The sequence below is a fragment of the Nelumbo nucifera genome, chromosome 1 (genome assembly GCF_055504915.1).
Source record: "Nelumbo nucifera cultivar China Antique chromosome 1, China Antique-T2T, whole genome shotgun sequence".
NCBI classification, from domain to species: Eukaryota; Viridiplantae; Streptophyta; class Magnoliopsida; order Proteales; family Nelumbonaceae; genus Nelumbo; species Nelumbo nucifera.
Genome location: NC_142649.1, coordinates 120,432,974 through 120,447,049, shown reverse-complemented (window position 1 = coordinate 120,447,049; position 14,076 = coordinate 120,432,974). Strand labels below are relative to the sequence as shown.

Here is a 14,076-nt window from a genome sequence, read left to right as displayed (position 1 = left end):
TTGGAGGTGCTGTGGAGCGTTGTGGGGCGCCCCCTTGTGGGGGGCTGATGTAAACCCTTCAAATGGCCGCATCGTGATCAATTCATAATGACAAGGCGAAGAAAAAAGGAAGCGGATGTGAAAGGCTGATATATAATACCTTCCATAAGCCCTTTCCTCTTTTTTTTTTTTTTCCTTTTATTTGTCAGTTACTTGGTTTGTTCCTTCCCTCTTTACCCTTTTATTTCTTACCTGAAAGTTCAAGTACATCTTAGGCCTGGCCGAGAAAGACACCTTCAATACCAACGAATGTGTATGGTCAATTTTGCCAGGAATCAAATCTGATCCTGAGTCCACAAACAAAATCGTCCGGTGAGCTAGGTTTTATACTTTTTTTCAACCCTGACGTAAATGCAAATAACCAGAGAAACAGTAAGTTCAGCACTGATCCACCAGAATTAATTGCACCTAACTCGGCAACCGATTAACCCCACTCCCAAAAAACAAGGTAACTGGATTGTGAATCCATTTACAAACAAGCCACAGAACTATCTAGGAAATTAAAGAACTGCAACTTGTCTTAGTAGAAATTAAAGAAAGCAGTTGGGAAAAGTGGAGATGATGAAACGAAGGAAAAAGAAAACAGAAAAGGATTTGCCTTCTAAAGCACCATTGAATGAAAATGCATTCATATATTTTAGCAAGCAGAAATAGATTTTGGGCATGGCCTTTTTTGCTCCCTTGAGGTTTATAATTTTATTTTTTATATTTTCTGGTTAGGGTTTTGCATATGACTGATTTTTTAATTTTTCTGTTCCTTTTGCTGAAAGATAATTAATTGCTCCCTCATTTTCCTTATAAAATAAATAAATGAAACTAAAAAAGTAGTGGTTTACCATACTCCGCGTCAACGGACAACGGTCTTCCAGTGGAAACCCCCGTGATTGACTAGGAGAAAAAGGTCAACCACACAGGTTTGATCGGGCAAGTTTAGTCTGGATTTGGGTTACTTGAGTCTCTTCGATTGAAGCCCAAACTGAGTTTAGGTGCGGCCCAAATTATCAGACAAAATTGATACAAAGTCCAGGAATGTCCCACGTAAGATACAGCCCATTGATCATTGAACGATGAAGAGCGCGACTATGCGAGTTCGCATCCTGTGCGTGAACCTGCCAACCGTAAATGTTAAAAAGGGTAAATTTCTTAAACTACCCTTATGATTTAGTTAATTGATTAAGTGTATTTTTATTATTTGAAAATTGATTAATGTTATTCTTATTGTTTTTGACAATTGATTAATCCTTCTTAATCATTAACATGTGTCAACTAAGATATGAAAAAGACTATTTTACCTTCCACTATAGATTATTCGAATCTCTCCCTCTCCCTCTCATTCTCTTTCCTGGAACTATCGGAACGATGGATGATGACCGGATTTGGGTTCATTGCAGATCTGAGAGATACTCAAATATGGGTTCCTTACTCGGATCTCTCCCTCTCCCTTCTCATTCTCTTCGTTGGAACTGTCAGAATGACGAACGATGACAGGATCTCATATCTGAGTATCTCTTAGATCTCATATCTAGGTTCCTTACTCGGATCTCTCCATCTCCCTCTCATTCTCTTCGTCAAAAACTGCCAGAACGACGGATGATTACTGGATCTCAGATCTCAAATCTAGGTTCCTTACTCAGATCTCTCCCTCTCCCTCTCATTCTCTTCGTCGGAACTTCCGGAACGGCGGATGATGACCAGATCTCATATATGAGTATTTCTCAAATCTCAAATATGGGTTCCTTACTCGGATCTCTCCCTCTCCCTCTCATTCTCTTTGCGGAACTACCAGAACGGCGGATGATGACCGGATCTCAGATCTGAGTATCTCTAAGATCTCATATCTAGGTTCCTTACTTAGATCTCTCCCTCTCCTTCTCATTCTCTTCACTAGAACTGCTGAAACAACGGATGATGACCGGATCTCATATCTGAGTATCTCTTAGATCTCATATCTAGGTTCCTTGCAGATTTGAGAATATGAAAGATACTTAGATATAGGTTCCTTAATCGGATCTCCCCCTCCCTCTCATTCTCTTCGTCGGAACTGTCGGAACTGCAATAGTGGCAACATCGGCAACCATCGGCAGAGTGCAATGGTGGATCTCCCCTATTCTCCTTTTTTTCCTGTGTTTTAGTCAGACCAAGCGGCGGGGAGCAACAACGGATCTCCCCTGTTCTCCTTTTTTTTTCCTGTGTATTTTAGCTGGACCAAGCGGAGGAAGCAGTGGTGGATCTCCCATGTTATCCTTTTTTTCCTGTGTGTTGATGTGCAGATGGAAACCGCAATAGCGGCAACAACGACAACCACCGACAAACAGTAGCATCTGATCTCCCCTGTTCTACTTTTTTTCCTATGTGTTTTAGCTAGACCAACTGGCGGAGAGCAACGACGAATCTCCCCTGTTTATGGTAAAGGAGAGAAAGAGGGGAGGTTGATGGGGAAAGGAGAGAGAAAGAGGGGGAGGTTGGGTGTGGAAGGTAAAATGAAAGAGGGGGAGGTTGGAGGTGGAGGGTAAAATTGGGTTTTTAAAAAATGATATGTCATGTGCCTATGCGTTTTGACGGAATAGTAACAGAACCTAACTGTAAGGGTAGAATTAGTCAATTGTTAAAAATAGTTGGGGTAGTGTTAGTAAATTTTTTAACACTAAAGGCACACTTAGTCAATTAGCAAAACCATAAGGGTAGTTTAAGAAATCTACCCTATTCATAATTCACTAATGTTAAACGCCATGTACCGTTAGCTGAAGAAGTCCAGTTGAACCGGACACAAAAGGACAAAAAAATTAAAATACACCAACAATTACATGGGATTTTCGACCTCTCTCACATTTTTTACTCTGCTCCACTAAGCCTTAGCAAAGTATTTGGGGTGATCTCATTGAGCGCTGAAATCACTAATGGCGGCATGAAATCAACCGGCAGTCATCATCGTATTTTTACCTATGTTGTGATGGATAACCATCTAGAGAGGAGATTCGACCGGCGGTCATCATCGTCATTTGCAGTTGTAGATTCAAGGGGAGGATAACTCTTTTTCATTAGAGCCCTATATTTGAAGAATTGGGCTTTCAAATAAGTGAAGTAAATATGAGCTAATAGAGAATAGATATCTATTTCACCCCTTAGTTGTTTACTACAAGCTTGGATCTGTCGGTGCCAATATTTTAAAGGGCAAATTTGCTAAACTATCCCTATTATTTAGCTAATTGACTAACTATACTCTTACTGTTTAATTATTGTCTTGCACCACCCTATTGTTTTTGACAATTGACTAGCTCTACCCCTACTGTTAATGTCCGCTAATAGTCCATAAAAATCCATATACACATGACACCACATGACACATAATTTTTTTAAAACCCAATATTACCCTCTTCATCTTTTCCCCTCTGGCCATATAGTGCTCCATACTCCCTCCCTGCCGTTAATCTTAACTAGACGATCGTGGCCGTTGGATTGTGGCCACCAAAAGATTTCAGAGCCTCGACAATACCAGAGCCAGAATAGAGCCAAGGTTCAAATCAGAGAAGCTCTACCGCTCAGGCCATATTCTAGTCTCACGGATCCCTTTCTACTGAGCAAGAACAAAACCGATATTGTGAAGAGGTTTCACCACCGAATTAGGGAGTAAATATTAGCAAGAAAAAAAGCCATCGGCTGTATTAGGAGCAACACGACTATACCTTTGGGTCACCATTAGCGGATTCTTCGATATCCGAAGTAGCATGGCTATACTTTTTATTTGGACCATGGCTCTGTTCAACCGGTTGTAGATGGGAGGGTCAGAGGTAGTTGCAGCGGCAATGGTAAGGTCTCGGTAAATTTAATTGGGAGGAAGGAGGAGGGTGGAAAGAAGAGAGAGAGAGAGAGACCACCCCCGCTACTAGAAGTCGCAATGGTGGCGATGTGGTCTTACACTAAAATAGGGGAGATGAGGTCGATGGGGGGATGAAGAATAAGAAGAGTAGGAAGAGAGAGAGAGAGAGAGAGAGAGAGAGAGAGAGAGAGGATAGAAACAAGGTTTAAAATGTCGATGTTGGTGGAAATGTCAGTAATCCAAATATAAAAAACATGTTGGAAATATCAGAAATATCATATGGAAATATTATAAAAATTATATACATGGTGGAAATATAGTAAAATATGCAGAATATAGAATGCTATTTTATGAAATGATAAAAGAAGCATAGACACACCTTTTTAAATTATTATCTTGTTCCAAATCACATACCTACAATATTTTGTTACCAACTTATGTTATACTTGTAATACCATCTCTTGTACTCTATATAGTATTGGTAGTGTTCACTAGCGAATATATCAATTCTAGTAGAATTTCATGTTGCTACCCATAGAAGTGGAAATGCAAATATGTCATGGAAAATATCTCTTGTACTCCATACAGTGTTGGTAGTTTTCATTGGGGAAATGTTGATTCTGATAAAATTTCATGTCGCTACCCATGGAAATGGAAATATGTCGTGGAAATATTAGGGAAATTAGGGACATTTTAAACCATGGATAGAATGGGAGAGAAAAAAGAGAAATGAGAAGAAATCAAGTTAGGTTAGAGGCTTTTCTGCCGATTGGAGAAGATGAACGGAGAAGCTCTTCCATCTTTAGCAAATCTACGCTCATCGAGTTGGGTTTGAGGCTCCTAATCATTTAGGTTTGCAGAAGAGACGCTGGTTGCGGATTGGAGAAGATGAACGGAGAAGCTCTTCTGTATTCAGAAGATTTGCACTCATCAACTTGGGTTTAAGGCTCCTAATCGTTTAGGTTTGCAAAAGATATGCTAGTTGTGTCGATTGGAGAAGATGAACAGAGAAGCTCTTCTGTCTTCAATAGATCTGCACTCATCGAGTTTGGTTTGAGGCTCCTGATCATTCAAGTTTGCAGAATAGATGCTGGTTTTGTCGATTGGAGAAGATGAATGGAGAAGCTCTTTTGTCTTTAGCAGATCTGTGCTCATCGAGTTGGGTTTGTGGCTCCTAATCGTTCAGGTTTTCAGAAGAGACACTGGTTGTGTCTATTGGAGAAGATGAACGGAGAAGCTCTTCTCTCTTCAGTAGATTTGCACTCATCGAGTTGGGTTCTAGGCTCATGATCGTTCAGTTTTGCAGAAGAGACATTGGTTGCGTTGATTGGAGAAGATGAACGGAGAAGCTCTTCCATCTTCAACAGAAAGTGATCCGTTAACCAGACTGAGGGACAAAGACTCTTCATGTACTCTTTCTCCTTATTTGGTGGCGGCGCCAATGTTGGGATTCTTCGCCACTCTAGAGTTGCTGATGGAATGTCGACGCTCTTCCTCCCGAACGAAATCCATTCTTTGTACTCACGAACAAAACTATTGGGACATCGGTGGTCCAAGAAACACAAGTTTGGATTTTTTGCAACTAAAAATCCTTCTTTCATGTCCTCGTCGATTGGTTTTAGAACCAACTAGTTTCATAACTAGTGAAATTGTACAAATTTTTGTACTCAAGAACTGACGGTGTGGAAGAACAGTAACTGTGGTAGTTTGGTGACCTATTGGTGGAGCTTCTCTTGATCGGTCATCGACTTGGAGCTGAAGCTGCTTGTGCCAACAGAATCGAGGAGTTTTTTTACAATTTCAAGCATTTCGATGACTTGATCTGGGTTACAGTGAAGATGATGGGCATGGAATCGGGAAGGAGGTTCCATTTGAGGAAAGATGGATGAGATTTAATGAAAGGGTAAAATTGACTTTTCATCATTTCTATTAGAATTTAATGATGATGACAATTGTCAGAAATAGTAGGGGTGGTGCAAGACAATAGTTAAATAATAAGGATATAGTTAGTCAATTAGCTAAACCATAATGATAGTTTAAGAAATTTGCCCTATTTTAAAAAGTCCCTAGAAAACTCAGATATTGGAAAGTAAGTTTGCATATGTAGTTTTTCTATAATTTGTTCCCATGAGATTCAGAGTTTGGTACTTTTTTTCCTTGGAGAAATAATAGGGAATGTAGTTGTTGTTGAACTATGAAATTGGGGAGATAATAATCGTGCCAACAGAATCAAGGAGTTTTTTTACTGTTTCAAGCATTTTGATGACTTGATCTGGGTTACAGTGAAGATGATGGGCATGGAATCGAGAAGGAAGTTTTGTTTGAGGAAAGATTGATGAGATTTAATTGAAGGGTAAAATTGACTTTTCATCGTTTCTGTTAGAATTTAATGATGACGACAATTGTCAGAAATAGTAGGGGTGGTGCAAAGACAATAGTTAAATAATAAGGATATTGGAAAGTAAGTTTGCATATGTAGTTCTTCTATAATTTGTTCCCATGAGATTCAGAGTTTGGTACTTTTTTTCCTTGGAGAAATAATAGGGAATGTAATTGTCATTGAACTATGAAATTGGGGAGATAATAATCAATAGACTTATAGACTAGACCATAGAAATTAGAGTAAGTTTGTGAAAATTTATCCATTTGTTATTTATCTATCTTCTCCACTCTTATAGACGTTGGAAAAAGTATTAAATCTCGTCTCTCATCTATGCATTTTTTGATCGGTTGGGTGGTTACAAAAGTGTTTTCTGATTTTAATAGGGGTTGTCTTTCTAGATATGTTGATCATATGGAGCACAAGTGGATGTATGATCAGAGACCACATCAGTTTTTGGCGGAATCGGCAAGGCGTTTAATCATTCGCAAGACCATGATAATCTCACTTGTTTCAGCAGCTCCCTCGTTCTAGTTAATATCTCCCTTTGTCTTGTTAATTGGGCACACTCTCATACAAATTTGATCCATAACATCTCCCAATCACATGTGAGACCTCCTCAATTGGATGTGGTTTCTCAACAAAATGTGTTTGCCGTCTCTGATGATAAACCTCACCATAGCTTGACGCACTTTCCCATAATTTCCAATTTTAGTTGGATTTCCGTCGAACTAGAACCAAAGTTAACGATGTATCTCCTCTCTAGATGGTTAGGCCCTAGAGGCGAACTGTGTTGAGATTCATGAATGATTGAATCTCCTTTCTAGATGGTTATTCATCACAACATAGTAAAAAACATGATGATGACCGCATGTTGATTTTGTGTCGTTGCCGGTGCCTTCCGTGTTCAGTGATATCACTGGTGGATGCTTCTGAGCTAGTGCTTGGCGGAAGAGAGTCAAAAATGGGAGGAAGAGCACAAAATGTAAGGGAAATCGATAATCCCATGTAATTGTTGGTGTGTTTTATGTTTTTTTTTGTCCTTTTGTGTCTAGTTCAACTAGACACCTTTAGGCTATGTTTGGTTTGAAGGAAAAAGTAGGGAAAGGAAAGGAAAGGTAAGGTAAGGAAACCTATACGAGATTTATGAAGATTTCCCTAACTTTCCTTTCCTCTCCCTACTTTTTCCTTCAAACCAAATATAGCTTTAGCTAATAGGCAAAGTGCCATTAAATTGGTGAATTTTGAATATGTTGATGTGGGCTTTTCTAGTTGGCGGGTTCATGCTTCTCGTGAACCCTTGGGTTCATAGGATGTGAACTCGAAGAGCGCAAATTGGTTGATGGTCCAGTTGGTAGGCTGTAAGAGTGCGACTTCATTGTTTTGGAGACCTAGGATTTAATCCCATCACCACCAGGATGGGCTACCCCCTAAAAGAATGAATGGGCGTGCGAAGCATGTCTAACATGATCGTGACATTTCTACGTACCTGATAAACTATTGTTTGCAACACATCAAAGGAGAGTTCGTCAAACCCAATCCCAGTTTGAACTCCAAACACGCTTGTGAATAGAGATGGCAATTTGACCCGTATCTGTGGGCCCCCAATCGGGATGGGTTTTTTGACTACTGATTGTGATTCAGGGAAAACCCAAAACTCTTGGTTCAGGGATGGTATTTGTCCACCCCACCTCAACCCTGACCCCAACCCTGCCCCTACTCTATTATATTACATAATATAAAATAGTTCTAGGTAGGTTTCAAAAAAAAAAATAATAAAAAGAATTAATAAGTATACAAGTAATAATCACTAGGTAGGGCGGGGCAAAGTTGAGGATGGGGTTAGGATTTTTAGGCCATGTTTGGGAGTGCTTAAATTAAAAATAAGTGCTTATTCATTTGCATTTGGCACCCAACTTTTTCAAGTTCTTATTTTTTTAAATAAGCACTTATTTTATATTGGACGTTTAATAGTCTTTTTCTCTAAGAAGCACTTAAATACGCATTTGTGACTATTTTGTCCTTCATTTTCTTTCAATTTTTCAAAATATACCCTTTGAAAGCACTTTTATTAAATTATTTTTATAAAAATGCTTTTATGAAAGTATTTTATAAAGCACTTTTATGAAAGCGCTTTTATGAAAACACTTTTATAAAAGTACTTTTATAAAAGCACTTTTACGAATGCATTTTTATAAAAGTATTTATACGAAAGCACATTTAAGAAAGCACCCCTACAAAATTACTTTTACGAAAGTGCTTTCGTGAAAGTACTTTTATAAAATTCGTAAAAGTGCTTTCATAAAAGTGTTTCGTAAAAGTGCTTTTTACTTTTATACTCTTATACTTTTATAAAAATGCTTTTTTAAAAGTACTTTCTTAAAAGTGCTTTATAAAACTACTTTTACAAAAGTGCTTTTATAAAATTCAAGTGGGGATAATTTTGTAAGTGGTATTTTAAAATTCAACTATGGATAATTTTGGAAGAAAAAAAGCTGGAAATTTTGGACTTCAAAAATAAGCACTTATTTCGAACTTATTTCCCAAATACCAATTAGTGTTTAATGACCCAAATAAACACTTATTTTTAAATACTTCCAAACATGGCCTTTCCTGTCGTGGTTCGGGGCGGGAAATTTGAATTCGGGGTCGGGTGCGGGGCAGGCAAAACCCGGGCCCGTCCCGCCCTGTTGCCATTCCTACCTGTGATTGTGATATGTGAAAGTGGAAGCACCTTTCTCTGACAAGTTTTTTAAAGCAGCCCAACGGCCCCAACCTTTTTACTTTAACCAAACTGCGTTCATTGGTTCGGTGGTTCCGGTTCCTCTCTCTCGGTATTTGAATTTAAATAAAGAAATCAGAATCCCGCTCACTCCCACTTTGAACTTTCCCCATTTCACCTTGAAGGGAAAAAAGAACCAAAGAGGAGAACGGAAATCGCAGAGTGACACACCTTGTGAAATAATGACGACGAGTATCGGAATGATGGATTCTGCATACTTCGTCGGAAGATCAGAGATCCTTGCTTGGATGAACTCTACCCTCCAACTCAATCTTTCCAAAGTTGAAGAGGTCTTATTTTCTCTTCTTTCCCCTCTAATACTAACTGGTTAACTCCGTCTCCTACTTATTCAAAAGCATATGCAAATTTAGATCTGATTTTTTTTCTTCTTTTCATTTTTACTAAATAACACATGCGTTTTCTTCAGAAGTCCAAATCTCATTCAGCTTTAAAAGAAACCTTTTTTTTCCCTCATTCATTGGAATCCATCCACGCAGGCTGCATCTGGTGCGATTCAGTGTCAACTGATGGACGCCGTCCATCCAGGTATTGTGCCGATGCACAAGGTCAACTTTGAGGCCAAGAACGAATACGAGATGATACAGAACTACAAGGTCCTTCAAGATGTCTTCAATAAACTTAAGATTACGAAGGTGCGTCACCTTCTCTCTCATTACTTTTATCTCGGACGTTTAAGGTTTTAGGGCTTCGTCGATGATTAATTGTTCTCTCTGGTTTGTGCTCTTAAATATCTGCATATTAGCATATTGAGGTAAACAAGCTTGTCAAAGGAAGGCCGCTTGATAATCTCGAATTCATGCAGTGGATGAAGAGATATTGTGACTCTGTCAATGGACTGCTGAACAAGTAACTTTTCCTCTTTAAATTTTGTGTTCTATCACATGTTTGAAAGTTCAATCGTCCTCATTTATGTTATTATATTCTTTTTTTTCCAGTAGGTTATGAATTCTCGTTTTATTGCTTGTTCCCTATGGTTATAACTATCAAGATTTGTGATTGCAATATCTTAGAGTGCTAGCAGTTCTAATCTACAGTATAGTTATATTGATTGCTTAAAATAATTTTCCATGTTCCTTCAACTGTTCAATTAGTAGTACTCTAATTCAAAAGATGCTATTTAGGTACCAAATTGTTCTAAACATGGCTTCTTGCCTGGGGGCTCGTATAAAAATGGCAAAGATACCATGACTATAGAGATTTTTATACCCCCTGAATGTCAAAGCGTTTTTAAATTGTAACAAGTGCTTTCTGCATTCCAAAAAAAGTCGGAGCTGAGATAGAAGTTCTCTCTTGGTTCGTTTCTTATACATTTGGATTTTCCATGCAGCTGTAACCTGTAAGGAAATTTAGACGGAACCATTTTTAGTTTCAGAACCAGCAAAAATATTTTAGGATTTAATTTTCTTCTTGGTTTTGATTCATGATTTTCTATTTCAGCTACAATCCGTTAGAAAGAAGAGAATCTTGCAAAGGAGGGAAAGATGCCAACAAAAGAACTGCACCCATGCAAGCTTTGGCCAAGTCCTCAACTGCTGCTCCCAAAAGTCAGTCCTCTCACAACAACCGGAGAAGTGATCTTTCCACTGTCAATGCCGCAAATCCATCGATTAAGATTGCTAGACCTGCTTCCAGTGGAGATCCTTCTTATGATAAACAGGTGATTTTCCTCAATAAAGAAGGGAAAAAAATCGGTTTAACATTGAAACTGAATATATCAATCTGAAACTGATGCAGATCACTGAGCTTAAGTTGTCAGTAGATAGCCTTGAGAAGGAACGAGACTTCTACTTTGCAAAGCTGAGGGATATTGAACTCTTGTGCCAATGTCCTGAGATTGAACACTTACCTGTACTATTCTATTCTTGTTCATGTGTGCTCCTATTAAAATGATTTAGTATGATTTAAATAATTCTGTTTGATTAAAAAACAATATTTCCTATTTCCTTTCAGATTGTTGGTATAATCCAGAGGATACTGTATTCCACTGATAACAATGCCTCAGTGGTGGCAGAAGTTCAAGCCATGCTGTCCCAGCACCAGAAGCAACTAGAGCCCTTGAGTCTTAATCCTGAGGCAACAAATGACAAGCCAAGGATGGAGACTCAGAAGAGAAAAAATATATCGACTCTTGAGGTTGATGCTGTTGCCAATTCAACATTGTCTCCCAAACAAAAGATTTCTGATGCCTCTGATGTTCATTGCAGTGGATCTCCCCTTATCAGTTGCTGATAATTCTGCTTGTGTGGAGGATGTTGATTGTATCGGGTTGGCAAGTGGATTACCTCTCCCTCCTTGATCTTGTTTCTATTCCTGATATGAAGTAGCAGATACTGAACCATCAGCACCCAATCCAATTGTTTGTTTGTATGGTGTTCTAAATGTTCAACACCATAGGATCAATCCCTGAGGTCATCCTTTCATTCCCATGTTTCACCACTAATCTATATATTTTCCTTTTTCCTTCATGTGGACCAAATAGCTGTTGGTTACATGATCCGATTGCTTGTATACGCTTGGATACTGCTTGGTTGCCAGCTATATACTACTTGTAGTTCATCTTGTAAGTACATCAGACTTGAACGAGATGGATTTCTCCGAACAAATGTTGTAAGACTCAGACCGGACAAAAAACCGGAATTCTTGCTAGGTTGCAGGTTTCATATTTAATATATATTATATTTTATGTAAGTTATAATTCATTTGAGAGTGCTGGCTAGATGGTTAGCTTATCAATTTTGGTTCCACATCCAAGGTTTAATCCTTGTTTCAAGCATTTTGCGAGAATGCACATGTATTGTGATGAGTTCGAATCTCACTATTGAGGTTTTAAGTTTCGCTGCAACTTGAGCTGGGTTAGCCTTGGGTCGGGTCGGGTTGATGTTTGGGTTAGGGTTAGGATTGAAATTCATAAATCTGGCTTTATTTAAGGTTGGGTTAGGTTGATCCCTCAGGCAATCCATACCTCACTCTATAATATATATTGATTTGTTTAGATGCATGATAGTTGAATAGCCCACACTATATACTATCATGTCTTTTTTTTTAAGATAATCACTTAATGCTAATTGGAAAAGCTAAAACTTTTAATAACATAATATTTTATTTGTCACCCATAACTTTTAAGATAATCTTTTGTTGTTTGTCACCCATAACTCATCCATAAAAGATCTATTATAAGTTATAATTCATAATAAACTATAGTCATTTCAAACACTTATTTTTTTGAATTTTGTACTAATAAAACATATGATTAAAATATGAGATTAAGAAATTCTATGAGATTTTAAAAGATGGGAAGAAGGTTGGATTAGGTTATGATTGAAGGAATTTAGTTAAGGTTAGAGTTAGGATTGGGTAAGTTGGGTTGGATTAGGGTTAGGATAGGATTAGCCTCAAGCTGACCTAATCTGACCTGACTAGCAGCCCTAGTTTCCAAGCATTTATTGACCCAAGTGGGCTGTTGAACTGGTTGGATCGTCAAGACATGGCTGGTTTTCAATGGTTTTGTCGGATTTTGACCATCTTTATCATTTTTTTTTTCTTGTAAGTACTATGAATGGGCCTTATTTTTTCTTTCGTTTCCTTCTTTTTTTTCCTTTGGAAGATATCTTGAGTTTGCTTGGATAGGAGTTATGAATAGGCCTTTTTTTTTCTCTAGCATTCCAGGTTTCCATTGGAAGATATTTGCAATCATGTATCATGTTCTCCATCTTGATTTTTCTATGCTATGTTGAATTTCCATGTAGGCATTTTTTAGTGCAATGGCCAATGGTCTTGCACCGACAAAGTAAGAGAATGTTGATTTGAGTCTGAGAACAGCCACTGTGCAAAAAAAAAAAAAAAATGCAAATGGTTATATCAATATATATTCTTTTTCTGGCCCGTGACTACGTAAGTAAATTGCCCTCGTTTTGCGCTTATTGTTTTGACTTTTGTGTGTAGCCACATATATGCAAGTATGGATGTATGAAAGGGATCATTAACTTCTCTGGTGCCGAAATTTGTGGTCAAGTGGCATATGATGTTTTATTATTATAAAACATAACATTAAAGTCATTTTTAGTTCAATTTATTAATTCTATAACGGGTCACATGACATCACATGTTCAAGATAAACTGAGTGCCAAATGCCAATGACAGGTGTAGATTTCCCAAAGTATTTTTTTTGGTAAATAACATATTCATTCAGAAACTAGAAGCAAAAACATAACCAGAACAGAACTCGAGACTGAGACTACATAGACCTACGCTAATGCAAAGACACAGAGCAAGACTCACCTAATAGCACACACCAGGAAAAAGAAGAGCAAAGAAAACCAATAAACTAAGAACACATAAAAGAGAGAAAAGAAAAGAAAAACAACAGAAAAAAATTACCACCACTGCACCACATGATTAGAAAGATCGCGCACTGGGTCCGAAATTAATCCATTTAGGCATAGCTTCAACAAAACATTCCTGTGAGGAAATCCCATGAGTAGCTAGTTTATGAGCCACCCCATTTGGAGAGTGAGGCACCCAATGATACTCAAAGGATCTGCCATGGATCATCTTCCTTAAATCCAGACAAAAATAAAGTAAATCACAATGACAATTTTCTTCAAAGGCAAATAAGTTGTCTATCAGAGTTTTACAATCTAATTCAAAAACAACCATGGTTTTAAAAGGCTAAAGGTAGAGGTGAGGTGGTTGTGTTTCATAGGGGTGAGGCGTAAACCTTTAGAAAAAAAAAGAAAAGGATATAATCCATAAACAATAAAGACATAAAAATACAAAATTGGGATCTTATATGGCTTGTATAATATATTAGACATGGATTCATGGTGCAAAGTATTCGTACACCCCAATATGTTGAAAGGTATATATTGATTATCGACACTTTGAACCATGCATAATTTTTTTTCATTTTTTTTTTAATTTTACAAGGTTAGTTTTATATTATCTAATTTTTAATTAGTATTTTTTAAAATACCTTAAATAGGGGTATTGGTACCCCAAATATAGAATACAATTTGGGTTAAAACTTTGCCGTTTTTT

The 14,076-nt window shown here is 37.7% G+C and overlaps 1 protein-coding gene across 1 annotated transcript; it reads left to right on the top strand.

Moving 5' to 3' along the window:
- The first annotated feature begins 9,075 nt into the window (after positions 1-9,075).
- On the top strand, positions 9,076-11,504 carry EB1C (end binding protein 1C). Its single transcript, XM_010245961.3, has 7 exons — positions 9,076-9,308; positions 9,516-9,671; positions 9,782-9,885; positions 10,477-10,696; positions 10,774-10,887; positions 10,990-11,172; positions 11,244-11,504. Exons 1-7 carry the CDS (start codon positions 9,201-9,203, stop codon positions 11,361-11,363), a joined length of 1,005 nt encoding a protein of 334 aa, XP_010244263.1. The 5' UTR covers positions 9,076-9,200; the 3' UTR covers positions 11,364-11,504.
- The last annotated feature ends 2,572 nt before the right edge of the window (positions 11,505-14,076 follow it).

Excerpts from the sequence above, each read along its gene's own strand:
- EB1C (XM_010245961.3), top strand. The coding sequence starts at position 9,201 with ATGACGACGAGTATCGGAATGATGGATTCTGCATACTTCGTCGGAAGA. Across the intron at positions 9,309-9,515 it reads ATCTTTCCAAAGTTGAAGAG|GCTGCATCTGGTGCGATTCA; the intron begins GTCTTATTTTCT and ends CCATCCACGCAG. Across the intron at positions 9,886-10,476 it reads GTCAATGGACTGCTGAACAA|CTACAATCCGTTAGAAAGAA; the intron begins GTAACTTTTCCT and ends TTTCTATTTCAG.